Consider the following 11,187-nt stretch of genomic DNA (forward strand, 5'->3'; position numbering starts at 1 on the left):
AATTGCGGAGAAACTTTCAGAAATTTGCACTTTAAAATATTGTTGCTGACATTTGTTGATATTTACATATTTTTATACATGTTACGAATATATGTAATTTATATAATGTTTAGAGGGGGAAGAATCATAAGCAATAATGAAGAGACTATATTTTATATCTACTCATATTACAAAAATTGTTGCTTGTAGAAAATGATTCCAAACAATTCCTAAAATATACAAATATTTAATGTGAAAGAAATTCATGTTTAACGCTTAATTATGCATCTCGAATCTAATATAAATGCTTTTTTATGCATAATTTAATATTTTAACATAATTTAAAATTAATTTTATATGCATCAATAATTTATTACCTAATGAATATTTCACATTTGACTTTTAACACCCGCTACCCATATAATAGAAGGGTATTAAAACTGTGTGGCGAATATGTATATATTATATATATTTTCGATATACCAAATAAGGCCTTTGGTATATTTTGGTATTGTAGGGTGGTATATTTTAAGTACGTTTACCTTTAATTCACACGGTTAGCGGGTAGCTGAGAGTCTAACATTTAGTCTAAGTATTTATCAATCAATATTTAACATAATTTGCTCACATGAAATTATTAGTTATATAAATTCAACATTTTATATTTATGCATGACGCTATTATATACAAATTATATGCATACATATTATTTATTTATGATTTTATTTATGGCCTTTGTCGGGGCATAATTTTGAAATCAATTTCAGAGAGCACACGCTGCGTATGTGTAATAAATGTTCATGCATTCTTAATGTGCCTCAGGCACTTTGGCAATGAGCTTTCTTTTAATTCTTAATTGAACATTGGCCAGGAAATGTATTGTGAAAATAAAGCTGCGCCTAATTAGCATAAACTTAAACAGTTAATTAGCGTAATAATTGCGTTAAATGCGATGCGAAAGCAGGAGGCAGCAGAAACCAATTCGAAATTGGATTGCAAAACCAAAACCAAGAACAGCATAGAGCCAAATAACCAAAGCGTAGCACACACTGAACACCAAACACCAACACCGATAACAAACACCACACACACACAGAATCCGCAACTTAAACTGAAACTAAAACTATTGGTGTCTTAATTAGCGTGCGTGTTCAATTACAATCAAGGAGCAGGCAGCAACAATAGCGGAGAAGGGGAGGAGGGTGGGTGGGGGTAATATGCCATTATCAGCTGCTGTTACTTGAATTTATTTCAGCAGACAAAGTAAAGGCAGCCCAAGTGGATGCTGGAACTGAACTGAGCCGAGCTGAAGAGAATGCCACTCATGAATTTCAAATAATGTCGAACACTTTGACTTTGACTTGCTGCCGTGCAATGCAATGCGATTGAGCGGGTGGCTTACACAGCTCTCCTTGTCTCCTTGTCTCCTTGTCTTCTTGTGTTTCTCCATTGTTTTTGCCCGCCTCCTGCTCGCTGTTGTTGTCGTTGTTGGTCGTGATTCCAATCCTGATGCTTGGCATGCCGAAATCCAATGAAAGGCGTTTAGTTGTGCTTGGATGTTCTCATCTTCATCCTGTCGTCGTCGTCGTCGTCCGCCGTTGTCCTCCTCATCTTCGACGTTGTCGTCGCAAGAAATTCGCAAAGAAAACAAGCAATGAAATCGCATAACTAACAATGAATTCCTAACTTGAAGCTACTTGAGCAGCATAGAGACCAGAGACTAAGGCAAGGCAACAACAACGAGGCACTGGATGAACGTGGTCTACCCCAGCACACGTATTTCTGCAGTGCATGAAATGTGCTTTGGCCAAACTCAGACCCATCGACAATTGAAGTTTCCTGGGATTTCATGGCAAAACTAACTTGAAGCATCTTCTCTTCTCTTCTGCCCGCTCTGCGTGGGATTCATTCTTATGCTGTTTGTGTGCGCGATAGTCGCGATTTCTCGTTACACTCTCTAATCAATTTTGACAGTGGGGTATATTAACATTGACATGTTCAAAATGAGGGTTAAAACTATAATTCCAATTTGCAACACACTTATATTTTAAGGGAAGAAGTTTTATACTCTTTGACTATTATTTCATTTTATCAATAATTACGAATTATTCTTTATTCTTGATTCATTTATTTATTTAAATTTATTTAGTCCTATGATGAGAGTTCAAAATTATCTTGCTTGGATAAATTTTAATGTAGTTACATTTCATATACCATATATTAAAAATACTATTATTTATTGCAGGGTACAAGGCAGTCAATATACTCCTCGGTAATTCAATTCCATTCTGCTATCCTACACTTTTCTTTGCTTTCTGATGCTGTTTAGTTTCGTGGCGAGCGAATATTTGATTTTATCTTTTTTTCTCTTCAGCTTCACGGTGGATTTCCACCGATATTCGCAAAGCTTCAACATGTTGTTGAAATTTTTGGATTGTCATGCCAATTGGCACGATTTTTGACGGGTGCTAAATAAATTGACGCTACATTGAATGCGATACAAACATTTCTATATGAGTCAGCATTATTGTGATAAACGTTTACCGCACATACAAAATCAACGAAAGATAAGAGAAAACGTTTTCAAACGTTCTGCAAACGTTTGATAAGCTGAAACGTCTGTAAACGTTTACCAAACGCGTATAAAAGCTGCGGCCCAGCTGAGCTTTTTATTCAGTTCGCAGTGAGCATTGCAGCAATACAGTAACAGCAGCAATACAGAAGTGTTAGTAAGTTCTTTAAGTTTTCTAAAGTTTTCAGTGTTATCACCATAAAATTAAAATGTCGAATGATAAAACAGATTTGTTGGTCAAACTAATTGATCAAGCAAATAAAGCTCAATCTATGATAACAGATATTTTGCAGCAATTAGAGTCAGAGAAGCGAAGCTCAAGACGAGATCGCTGTCGTTGTCTTGAAGGTTCCGATTCTTCTGATGACGAGCTTTTGGTTGTGAGGAGAAGCTCTGTAGTTGAGCGAGAGCGACTGTCTCGACGAACTGCAGACAGAAAGCGCGATCGCTCTCACTCTCGTGGCCGCTCTCGCGGACATTCCAGGGGGCGTTCCCATGGACGCTCGCGTTCTCGCTCGCACACGAATGCGCAGCATAGACGAGTTTCGTTGGCTGTGCGAGCGTAGAAAGAAAGAGATGCAAATAGCTATGAGATTATATTTATCATGTTTATTAGCTCTACAAAATATTTAAATAAATAAACAAATAGTATTTATAACCAGAAAAAATCTTTGCGTTCGTAATTTATTTGAAATAGTTTTTGGCTTGCGGGGTTTTTTAGTTTAACAAAGCTGGTAACGCTTTGCAAATATTAATTTTGGAAATATTGCACCAATAGTTGGCATTAAAAAAAGTGTTGTGTATACACTTAATTGCACTTGCATTTGTTTTTCATTTGAATGCCATAAATAAAATAAATCAAATTCGAGTATAAAATGCTTTTGGCATTTGACTTGAGTTGAGAGAACTTGAATTCGAATTTTTAAGGTGCTGTTATTGATAAACATGTGTGTAATTGCATTTGCAAACAACTCAAGCACATTTTGTTTTGCTAGCATTACTTTCGAGCAATAACAAATACAGAAAAATCAAGACAAACATTGCAATTGTATATTATATATGTCGTGGAGCAGACAGTTAAAATGAAAAGTTTGAATTCCTATGACTGTTAAATTAGCATAATTAGATTAGTAATGTAAATGTTAAGAATATTGTTAGTGCTAAGAAACGATAAATAAAAATATGAAGAAAAAGGACGGTTGATTGGTGAAGCCGAGGTCCGAGCGGGACGGCTATACGGGCTGAGCGTGGCGCAATTGTTCTCGAAGCGTCAGTAAAGAAGAAGACGAAAAAGGAGACATTGGCGACTCGCTACGCTTTTACCAAAGCTTAAAAATCAAAATGGAAAACAATGATATGAATAATTCTTCTACATATATTATTCACACATATATTAGAAATTTCGATTAAACATTAGCGCTCTTCAGGGCTTTGTAATTTATTGACAAAATCGTTGATTTTCACTTTTATTTATCTCTTAAAAGTGAATAAGCAATCTAAACAGATTTTTTTTGAATAAGTGTCTTTAAGCTATAAATGATTTTACTTTTGCTTAAAAGTATGCTACTGATTTATGCAATTGAGTTCATCGCTTTAAAAATATTGTGTGAATGTCTTTAATAATCCCATCATTGTGATGACGAATTATCGATGTTTTCTTATCAGCTTAAATTCATTAAAAGAATTAGTAAGATTTAATATTGTGACAATCAATAATGGAAAACATTGATTTTAATGTGGAGTACGGCAATCTTCAATTGGGTAATTTTGTAAGTTTTATAGTCATTTTGATAATTTATCATTCATGCTGTTTATTGCTCATTATAGATAGACGGTGGTAGCTTTGGCGTTGTTTACAAAGCACATTGGAGAACTGAAAACAAAGCGATTGTTGTTAAAAAAAATTCATAAACAATGCAGGAAATAATGAAACAGCAATTTTAAATGAAATTAAAAATATAAAAGTTCTCAATCATCCGAATATTATCACTTTTTATGGAGTAACAAAAGATTCCGAAAATAGAATTTGCATGCTTTTTGAGTTCGCCGATTGTGGTTCACTCTACAGCTTCTTGGATGAATCGAATATAAAAATAACACTAGATTGAAAGCTTAATTGGATGAGCCAGATACCGAAGGTAAGCTGAATTGATTTTAAAATCTGATCCGTATTCAGAATTCGATTGCTCTTAGGGCATGGAATACTTACATGACCAAAAAAAAGGCCATCGGGATCTTAAGTCTAAGAACCTTTTGCTTTGCAACAAATATCGTACGGTGAAAATATGTGATTTTGGCACAATTAAAGAACTTGCAACGCTTAATACGGAAGGTATTGGAACATATGTTTATATGGCTTCAGAAATATGCGTAAGTATATATTATTTTATGTAAATCTTTAGAGTCTGATAATTGTTTAAAAGAAGCAGTTTCTTTGGTTCAAGATCGCCATGAATAATGTTTTGTTGATGCATAATTTCGACATTTTACACTTGCAACGAGAATACTTTATTACACGATTCAAAGATAATAAATGAAATTTACCTTGGCCAATTGAAGCAACCACGTTAATGCATTTTTATATGAAGAGTCACATAAATGTAGAGCAATATAGAGAGTTACACAATCAGCATATTCTGAGAGTAGACAAGTTCTGCCATCAGTATTTGTTGTTATGCCATAATATGTCAATATATTTTCATGGCAAGGTCGTAACATAAATAGTTTTGTTAAAAGCCTTTCCGAATAACTGTTTATATGTCTATATGTTTTAACTGCGATTATTTTCTTCTTGCATTTAGTTCTCCAAATTGCTTTAAATACGTCGCTGAAGGTTCCAGAGCTAATGTACTATTATTATATAAAAATATTTAAGTAATTGGCGCTTTATTTATATACATATGTACATAAACATTAATAGGATACTTAAAATTTTCATTTTCGATTTATTTTTTTCTTAATTTTATACTAGAATTATTTTTCTGTGTATATGTTAATAGCTCATTAATTGAAAAATCGATCCAGTTAATTTTGACAGTTGGTTGAGGTTTAAATCGAAACTCATAAGGTAAACATCCGACCTCATAATCGATAGAATAACCATCTTCATCCATGTCTACACTACAGACATGATATTCTTCAAGCTTCTTCACGCTTTTTAAAGAAGAATCTCAAATCCATAAAGTGTTTATCTTCGTCCTTGGAATAACAAAATTCAATATTTCTTATAACTTCTTGCATAGCTGGTCTTTGCTTAGAATGTTCATCCCAACACTGTTCTATAAGTTTTATTATCTGATCAGATTTGTGGATATTTTGAATGTCAATTATGAGTGGATCGCCTACAAAAACAATAATGGTAAGTAAATTAATATGTACAGCATTTTAAAAATTACGTTCTATGGCGTTCTTTTGAATATTAAAGTTCACAGTTTTTCCCAAGTGGTAAAATGGCTTCTTTTTTTGACATTACTTCCCAAAATGTGATGCCGAAATTATAAACATCGCATTTCTTAGTGTAGGAATTTTCTATACTGACCTTATTTTGTGAAATCGGAATTAGTACAATATTTGACATCTTGGTATCCAACTCTTTAGCTGTACCAAAATCGCAAATTTTCAATGTCGAAAACTGATTGCAAATTAGTAGATTTTGTGGTTTTAGATCACGATGAAGAATTTGCGGACTAAATTCATGAATGTATTCAATACCCTATGAGTTAGATTAACGAGTGAGAAAGGTATTACATTATGTATTTATTAATTTACCTTGGCAGGTTGAAGCATTCAGTGAATACGTCACATATAGCATATTTGTTGATACAAAACGTTATGGAAAGAACCGCACTCTGCATATTCCATGACCATGACCGTTCTACTGTCTCCATCTTTTGTGATACCAAACAATTTCACAATATCATCATTGTTGGCTAACGATAACAGACCGAATTCTTTTTCAATTGGGGAGTCTTTTACAAAGGCTCTAAATTTTTTAATCACGATTTTCTGTGGACCATCTTTTGACTTCCAAGTTGCTTTGTAGCTACCCCATCCGAGAATCTGTTTGATTATATTATAATAACATTATTTCGCTAATTTCAATTTAATCCTACCTTGTTTTCAAAACTCAATTCATTCCAATCTATTTTATGTGCAATATTAAAATCATACGTTAAGTATAATAGCAAAGGTTGGCGAATTTCAAATGACGTGATTTTGATTGATATTGCTGAATTTCTAGGGGTTATATTTTTAGAGTATTGACGCAGAAGTTTTAAGTTCTTGTGGTTATAATTTTCTTAATATGCGCACTTGAGTTCTTTTTCATCCAAACAATTGAAGTCAACTGATAAGTTTCGTACCTAATAATTAAAATGCAGAATGCAAAAACAATGTGACCAAATAGCAAGTAATTAATTTAGGTAGTACTACCAATAATAATTGAATAATAATAATTGAACTATATTGATTACTTGGTTAAACATCAGAAACTCGAACGATGTAAATCTGTTGCGAGTAAATGAGAAGAGGTTTTTTTTTTATTTCGTTGCTATTGATTGTTGTAGTATTATACAATTAATAGGTTTTCAACAGAGAAGAAATGTTCTAAAATCGATATTGAAACCTTGAAAAACGATCAAAATGTGAACAAATTAAACAAATAAAGACTTTTGAGAACTATCTTTGCAACTTTCTTATTATATTTTTATAAATTATAACCAAAAACTATAAGAACGTGAATTGAAAAATGAATTAATGAATTATATGCATAATAACATAATTTTAAATAAACGTGCAGATTGTAATAATCTTTTTCATAATATTCAAAATTTGGTTGCCGTTCTCTTAATAAAAAGAATATTTTTCCATAATTGCGACTACTCCCTTCATAGAAGGTCTATTCTGTGGATTCGCATCCCAGCATTTTGTAATCAAAATTTTTATATCATCCGAATTTTGAATATCGACGACATCATTTACATTTGGACGAAGACCTGCAGAGAAACAATTTGTTAGACGCTTAATTATATTTCAAAAGCATTTTTACCTTCAACAATTTCGTGAAAATGTAACATATCGTTGAACGGGTTCTTTCGTGACATCACCTCCCACAGAATTATCCCGAAGCTATAGATATCGCACTTTTTGGTGACTTGCATCCATCTCATAATCTATATTAATTTATAAACATATCACTAATTTCGGTAAAAAACAATTTTTTTTTAAATACAAACTTCTGGAGCCATATATATTAAATTTCCAACCATTTTTGTTATTGATGTACCCTCTGTCCTCACTGTTTCAGATAGTGCAATCTTTAGGGTTTGATAATTGTTAAAAAAGAAGCAGATTCCTTGTAGTTATATCCCGATGAATAACGTTTTGATCATGCAGAAATTTGAGACCCTATAAATTCAAGGAAAATATTAATAATGGATTCAAAAATAATACATCCGAAATTTACCTTCGCGCAATGCAACATCCACATTAAAGAAAACATTTCATATGCATTATTAACACTATTCACTGTACAATCATGCACAGCACTATCGAGAGTTCCGCAATCGGCATACTCCATAAGTTCGATAGGTCGATTATTGTCATCAAAGGATAGACAATATAATTTTTGAATATGCTCATGCTTTAGTTGTAAACTATAAATTTTTAATTTTTCTGAGTTGATCGAATAATGATGTCAATATCTTTTAACTGCAATTATCTTTGGTCCCTTCTCAGTTTTCCAGAGAGCCTTATATACATCTCCAAAGGCACCATAAGAAATGAGCTTTTTGAAATTTGTACAAATAGATTGTGATTATTTATATAATAACATTATATATTGTAAATACCTCTTCTATAGTAATATTTGTCCATTCATTTTTCTGAATTGCATTCATATCTTCATCAATCAATATGATAACTTCATTTTTGTCTGGTATTTTCAGACTTAAGTTAGGCTCTTCCACATCCATAATTGGGTACAAATTATTAATATTACTTATTATTTCTTGCATTGTCGGTCGTTTATCTGCATCTCCATTCCAACAGAGTACTATAAGTTCTATTATCTGCTCGTATTCTGGAATATTCCGGATGTCATCTAAATGTGGTCGAGTTCCTACAAAATTAAGAATATTAGAAGCAGTTGAGTATGTTAGGTATACTCTAACCTTTTGTGGCAGCTAAAAATGGAATTGCCACTTCTTCACTTAATTCTAAGTGGTAGAATGGTTTCTTTCGTGACATCACCTCCCACAGCATTATCCCGAAGCTATAGATATCGCACTTTTTGGTGTATTCCATCCCTCTGATTAACTATATTAATTTATAAACATATCACTAATTTCGATAAAAAACACTTTTTTTTTTTTTAAATACAAACTTCTGGAGCCATATATATTAAATTTCCAACCATTTTTGTTATTGATGTACCCTCTGTCCTCACTGTTTCAGATAGTGCAATCTTTAGGGTTTGATAATTGTTAAAAAGAAGCAGATTCCTTGTAGTTATATCCCGATGAATAACGTTTTGATCATGCAGAAATTTGAGACCCTATAAATTCAAGGAAAATATTAATAATGGATTCAAAAATAATACATCCGAAATTTACCTTCGCGCAATGCAACATCCACATTAAAGAAAACATTTCATATGCATTATTAACAATATTCACTGTACAATCATGCACAGCACTATCGAGAGTTCCGCAATCGGCATACTCCATAAGTTCGATAGGTCGATTATTGTCATCAAAGGATAGACAATATAATTTTTGAATATGCTCATGCTTTAGTTGTAAACTATAAATTTTTAATTTTTCTGAGTTGATCGAATAAGTAGGTCTATATATTTTAACTGCAATTATCTTTGGTCCCTTCTCAGTTTTCCAGAGAGCCTTATACACTTCTCCAAAGCCACCATACCAAATGAGCTTTTTGAAATTTGTACAAATAGATTGTGATTATTTATATAATAATATTATATATTGTAAATACCTTTTCTACTATAGTAATATTTGTCCATTCATTTTTCTGAATTGCATTCATATCTTCATCAATCAATCTGATAACTTCATTTTTGTCTGGTATTTTCAGACTTAAGTTAGGCTCTTCCACATCCAAAATTGGGTACAAATTATTAATATTACTTATTATTTCTTGCATTGTCGGTCGTTTAGCTGCATCTCCATTCCAACAGAGTACTATAAGTTCTATTATCTGCTCGTATTCTGGAATATTCCGGATGTCATCTAAATGTGGTCGAATTCCTACAAAATTAAGAATATTAGAAGCAGTTGAGTATGTTAGATATACTCTAACCTTTTGTGGCAGCTTGAAATTGAATGGCTATTTCAACACTTACTTCCAAGTGGTAGAATGGTTTCTTTCTTGACATTACTTCCCAAAATGTAATACCAAAACTATATACGTCACATTTTTCGGTGTATGAGTGGGTGCTAGCGACCTTATTATGTATAATTTAAATAAGTCTAATACTTTTTAAACTTCATAGAGTACGTACTTCTGGTGCCATATAACAAACAGTACCAGCATAAGACATACTGGTTTCCAGCTCCTTAACTGTGCCAAAATCACATATTTTCAATGTTCGACAATTATTAAAAAGCAGTAGATTTCTTGGTTTTAGATCACGATGAAGAATTGTCGGACTGAGTTCATGAAGGTATTTAATGGCCTTAAAATGAGATAAACGTGTAGAAAACCAATTTGATTATTCATTTATTCAGTTACCTCCGCACATTGCAGCATCCAGCTAATACGCAGTGAATGTGGTAAAATGATGTTCTTATTTTCCTCATCGTGCAGGAAGCTATGAAGAGAGCCCCACTCTGCGTATTCCATTACAATGGCCGTTCTTTCCTTCTCATCTTTTGTAGTACCTATTAACTTTACAATATTATCATGATTGACCAGCGATAGCATGTCGACTTCTTTTTTATTTTTGTCGTCAGTTGAGTTACGATAAAATTGTTTAATCACGACAGTTATTTGACCATTATTTGAGTTCCATGTCGCCTTGTATACATCACCGAAAGTACCTGATCCAATACACTGAGAAATTTGAATCGAATTAAATTTTGTATAATATGCAATTAAAAATTGAATTCTACCTGATTATCGACAATCAATTCATTCCAATCTATGTTACGCGTCATGCTTAAAGAGAACGTTATGTGTTATACAGAAAAAACAGTATACCGAAACTTGAATTTCTTTTCTTGTTAATTTTTAAAGACACTCTGTCTATTTCAATACAAACTGATCTATATTGCATAACACAAATAATTCAAGATTGCGAATTTTATCATACGATACACAATAATTTTGTAATTATTAGATTTTTAATTTTTTTATTTCGGTTTTATTTTACAACTTGTTCTTTTTCTCATTGTTCTCTAAATAGTGATCGCACTTTCACTGCAATTTTTACCCGCGAATCGAAAAACACAGAACGATGTGTTCAAAATAACCATTTCGCTAAATATTCTGTGAGATTAGATAAGTACCATGCTGATTATACGAGCAGCTAAATCATTTGCCTGACTCATGTACTTTTTCTTCAGGCATCTATTATGTAGTTTATACAATTTGAAAAACAAATTGGCAGATAAGAT

General features: G+C 32.5%; 2 protein-coding genes and 1 long non-coding RNA gene across 7 annotated transcripts; all 3 read right to left on the reverse strand.

Moving 5' to 3' along the window:
- Positions 1 to 5,523: 5,523 nt before the first annotated feature.
- LOC132792369 (uncharacterized) lies at positions 5,524 to 6,978 on the reverse strand. The gene is made up of 3 exons (XR_009632996.1): positions 6,664 to 6,978; positions 6,090 to 6,610; positions 5,524 to 5,892 (listed from the first exon to the last, which is right to left on the reverse strand). It is a non-coding gene; the product is annotated as an uncharacterized LOC132792369 (long non-coding RNA).
- A 334-nt stretch (positions 6,979 to 7,312) lies between these two features.
- LOC132793604 (dual specificity protein kinase shkC-like) lies at positions 7,313 to 7,849 on the reverse strand. The gene is made up of 3 exons (XM_060803601.1): positions 7,786 to 7,849; positions 7,599 to 7,722; positions 7,313 to 7,545 (listed from the first exon to the last, which is right to left on the reverse strand). The coding sequence occupies exons 1-3, from the start codon at positions 7,816 to 7,818 to the stop codon at positions 7,397 to 7,399; spliced, it is 306 nt and encodes a 101-aa protein (XP_060659584.1). The 5' UTR covers positions 7,819 to 7,849; the 3' UTR covers positions 7,313 to 7,396.
- A 41-nt stretch (positions 7,850 to 7,890) lies between these two features.
- On the reverse strand, positions 7,891 to 11,187 carry LOC132790645 (putative mitogen-activated protein kinase kinase kinase 7-like). 5 transcript variants are annotated; one of them, XM_060799261.1, is made up of 12 exons: positions 11,080 to 11,186; positions 10,684 to 10,729; positions 10,304 to 10,624; positions 10,074 to 10,247; positions 9,872 to 10,016; positions 9,548 to 9,819; positions 9,163 to 9,483; positions 8,934 to 9,104; positions 8,722 to 8,866; positions 8,401 to 8,669; positions 8,016 to 8,336; positions 7,891 to 7,957 (listed from the first exon to the last, which is right to left on the reverse strand). In XM_060799261.1, the coding sequence occupies exons 2-11, from the start codon at positions 10,726 to 10,728 to the stop codon at positions 8,247 to 8,249; spliced, it is 1,953 nt and encodes a 650-aa protein (XP_060655244.1). In that variant the 5' UTR covers position 10,729; positions 11,080 to 11,186; the 3' UTR covers positions 7,891 to 7,957; positions 8,016 to 8,246. The 5 variants fall into 5 exon arrangements, with proteins under 5 accessions (XP_060655244.1, XP_060655245.1, XP_060655243.1 ...); XM_060799262.1 differs by having other exon boundaries at positions 8,964 to 9,104; positions 10,684 to 11,187; XM_060799260.1 differs by having other exon boundaries at positions 10,684 to 11,186.

Source organism: Drosophila nasuta, chromosome 3 (genome assembly GCF_023558535.2).
Source record: "Drosophila nasuta strain 15112-1781.00 chromosome 3, ASM2355853v1, whole genome shotgun sequence".
NCBI lineage: Eukaryota > Metazoa > Arthropoda > Insecta > Diptera > Drosophilidae > Drosophila > Drosophila nasuta.